Source organism: Liolophura sinensis, chromosome 1 (genome assembly GCF_032854445.1).
Source record: "Liolophura sinensis isolate JHLJ2023 chromosome 1, CUHK_Ljap_v2, whole genome shotgun sequence".
NCBI lineage: Eukaryota > Metazoa > Mollusca > Polyplacophora > Chitonida > Chitonidae > Liolophura > Liolophura sinensis.
In genome coordinates, this window is record NC_088295.1 from 79,278,692 (window position 1) to 79,282,549 (window position 3,858).

The window sequence follows — 3,858 nt, forward strand, 5'->3', positions numbered from 1 at the left end:
ATGTCTAGATAATATCCACACTCTGAGACTAGCTCTCAGAATTTGGAGCTTTTCATAAAGGAAGCAGATGTATTTAACTAGTTGCCTAATTGCAGTGGACAGCTCGTCTCTGGCCTCGGTCATTATTAAGGTTTCTTAGTCACTAACCAATTTCATACCGCGAAGGCCATATATCATAATGAGCACACCATAACAGGGGCAAGCTATTTACATATATATTGCTACCAGTACATCCATTGTAGCTGAGCAGAACTTAAAACTGATGTACTACTTTACTCCGCGATGATATATTTGCGGTGTTCAATAAAAAAGGCATTATATCTCTGAGGTTATGAAGGAATATATAACATTTAATAGATTACCTGGAATAAGGTAGCCTTTTACTTGCCTCATGGCACGGTGTCGATAATAACATTGAGTATTTTTTTTTTTTTTTACCCACACACTTTGGGTAATACCCTTATGGGTGACGGTGTGGTAAAGCGACCACTGCACACGATTAATGGAAATTCGATTATGGATTCAATGTGACAGGTTCAAGCAGCACGTGTCTTGCAGATACCAATGTAGTCAGTCGTATACAGGTGCATCAAGGTTAGCCCTGGTGCGGTAGCTTTAGATAGAAACACTGAGTTTTGTGACATTTTTCGGAGCCGTGTATAACAAAATACGGGCTTGTGTTTTGCTTTCATACTAGATCATTGACAAAAAGATGCAGTAGTTGCTAAGCGGTGACGTCTATGTGGTAGTCAGGCGTATAACATGTCGTTGATCTGACTGGAATTAACTATTTACGTACACTGTTTTGTTGCAACACAGTAATGATATGCTGAAGTGTAGATTATACTGCCACAATGAGTTGGCTGTCGATCGCAGCTGACGACCAGCAGAGCTGCCGCAAAGCCAGCGTGTAGGAGTAAGCCCATGGTATCGGGGCTGCGCGGACACTCCGCCTGCAAAGCACACCGCCTTCACCAGCCATGTATACGGGCGATCGCTCGCTACAATCATCGCAATATGGAATACCTGAATTTTAATGAAACATTGTATTCGGCGTCGGGGATTAACTCCCCCACAACGGATGTACTCACAATAGAGCTCCGGAACTTACAAGATGACAGTTTTAACATTCCAAACTCTACCACCCCTCCGTCCAATACCAGCCTGGATTCCAGGGACGAGACAACTAACTTACCCGGACTGGATTACCAAAACTCTGAACGGTTAGTTGGGATTTTCTTTCTGATTATATGTACTATTACGGGAAATATCACACTTATTGTTGCGCTTACTTACAAGCGATCTCGCCGGATCAAACGGGTAAATATCTTCATTGTGAATCTTGCCATCAGTGATTTAGCTGTGGCTTTTATAACTATGACTTCGGAAATTTTGTTCATCGCGTTTGGAGAATGGGTTCTGGGGCCTGTGTTATGCAAAATCAGCGTATACCTGGAAGTTGTCACTCTGGCCGCTGCCACCTTTCTACTCACCGCCATGAGCATAGACAGGTATCAGGTCATCGTCAAGCCTCTCGAGTCGCTGACCAACAGGCCGAAGATCTGGACTAAAGTGACACTTGCATGGTGTTTAGCCTTCATCTTTGCTATTCCACAGACGCTCATTTTCAGACAAGTCACTGAGTTTGACGAAAAAGATGGCAGGCACAAGCACGCCTGTAAGAGCAAAGGATACAAAGACGAATGGCAACGAAAGCTTTACTTTACTTTTTTCACGTGCTACATTCTTATTATACCCACCATTATCATGACATTTTGCTATTTAAAAATAATGAAGGTGATCTGGAGCCGGTCTGAGACTGGTTCCCATGGTGGTATAGAGAAGTGTAACGGTAAGAACCCTGTGTCTCCCCGCATGTCCGTCAACAGGAATCTTGTGTCCTCCTCCCGGAGGAAGGTTGTGATTTTGACTCTCACCGTAATCATCGGCTTTCTTGTCTGTCTCACGCCTTACTTCGTCGTGTCTTTGGTTCGGATCTATTCCACTTATAGGATAAAACTGAAGGATTATCTGCCAGCCACAGAGATGATTTTCATGCTTCACAGTGCACTCAATCCTATATTATTCGGAATTTTCACCTTTCGTCTGGAGCACATTTCGTGCCTTGTGCCTAAAAAGTGTAAGTCATGTTTCTTTAATGGTTTAAAAGATGGCGTCGTGGATACACCGACGTCACAATGGAACGACAGAAATGATGTGAAATTACGTCTGATGGCGTCAGCCAAGAAACATCATCACTCTATTCAATCTTCCACCCCTCAAAATGCCTTAAGTTGTGATCTCATCCGCGGGAAAACAGAAAACAGCTTAGTTTGTGGGGAAAGTGGGAAACCGCTGCTTTATAAACCGGCATTAAAGTCTGCCTTAATGATAGATCGCAGAGAGAACGGCAACATAACGCTGCACGTAAAAGCACCGTCTGATCCTGGGACTGTTGACAAGTCACAGAGGGCCGCGAAGAATAACTACCCGCCGGACTATAGATCTCTGTTTACCCAAGACAGAAATTTGCTGACCTCAGAGGATTATCTCAAAACAGGCCAGGGCAGCGCAATAAACACGGGACATACTTGTAATGACGCCAGCAGAGAAGTAAAGGAGTACGTGAGCTGTGTGTAAAACCAGTAGCATCAATACAGTCAAAGGTTCGTATCCCATTGTGTTGAGCCGCAAGGATGGTGTAGAGATGGTAGCAGATGGACCTAATCTATACTATATTTCTGCGTGTTAAGCTCCCACGTTCATCATGTGACGTGGGGTGAAAGGAAAAGTCCATAGGTAATCACACTGGAGACGTCAAGTTGTGTGCATTTCTCCTAACAGTAGACTGACCCTGTGTTTTCTCGCATATCACTCTCTATACATAAGTTGTAAGTCTTTACAATGTACATATTAGTCTCACATCAACGGAATAAAGTTTTCTTAACTGTAAAGTTATGCCCTTGGTTACTGGTATATATGCATAATGTATAAGTAAGGCGCTTGGATGTATAAATTCTTTCTATACAGCAGAGGAAAATATTTGGACGTGAATGCTTGTCTAAAATCCAAATTTTCCCGACTAGCAGGATGAACAATCGTTTCCAGTTGAAGCGTTTTTCTGTATTGTGCTTGCATTGTGTCGGTATAGTTTGGTCATGTAGTAAGAAAACAAAACAGAAGAATAAAAAACAAAACAAAAGCAAAAATAGCCTCCAACCAAATCATCGTTTAACAGTAAATCATGTCCTGTACATTACTTGAAATTCAAGTTCTCCCAGATTAGTTCGTCCGTTCGTTTAGCTTTTCAGTGCCATATAAAACAGGCAGTTTTATGATTTCCGTATAAAGTTACACTGACCCTCTTCTCCCATTAGGTCGTCTAGTGTATTACGATCGTGGTGTAGGTTATCGCCACTGTTAACTTTATCATATGCAGTTATTCACTTTAATTAGGGCATAGCTATCGCAGCTATGGACTAAATCTATAAGATAACAATGTAACAAGAGTATCTTTTAAAATAATTTGTTTCTTTTGCTTACAAGGCTATAGACTTGTATACGTAATGTCTAATGTATGACGTGTTCTTTAAAAAACACGCACGTTTTGAGCGTTACGACAACAGTGATACCCCACTTCAACGGACGTGACGTTGCCGCTTTACCGCAAGGTAAATTCAATCGGCTAATTTTAAAATGGAGTAATAAGCCTATATATAGAATAATTAAAATAAATAAACATAATTAGATTAATAATTAATTTTCTGCTGGTAGTCGTATTTAAACATTAATGCTGCAATGTTAAAAATGTCGTATCTTTTAAATTTTATACAATTTTATAAAGTCCATCTGCAAAAT

The 3,858-nt window shown here is 41.1% G+C and overlaps 1 protein-coding gene across 1 annotated transcript; it reads left to right on the forward strand.

Moving 5' to 3' along the window:
• Nucleotides 1-1,018: 1,018 nt before the first annotated feature.
• On the forward strand, nt 1,019-3,349 carry LOC135461331 (mesotocin receptor-like). The gene has a single exon (XM_064738370.1). It carries the CDS (start codon nt 1,378-1,380, stop codon nt 2,638-2,640), a length of 1,263 nt encoding a protein of 420 aa, XP_064594440.1. The 5' UTR covers nt 1,019-1,377; the 3' UTR covers nt 2,641-3,349.
• Nucleotides 3,350-3,858: the final 509 nt, after the last annotated feature.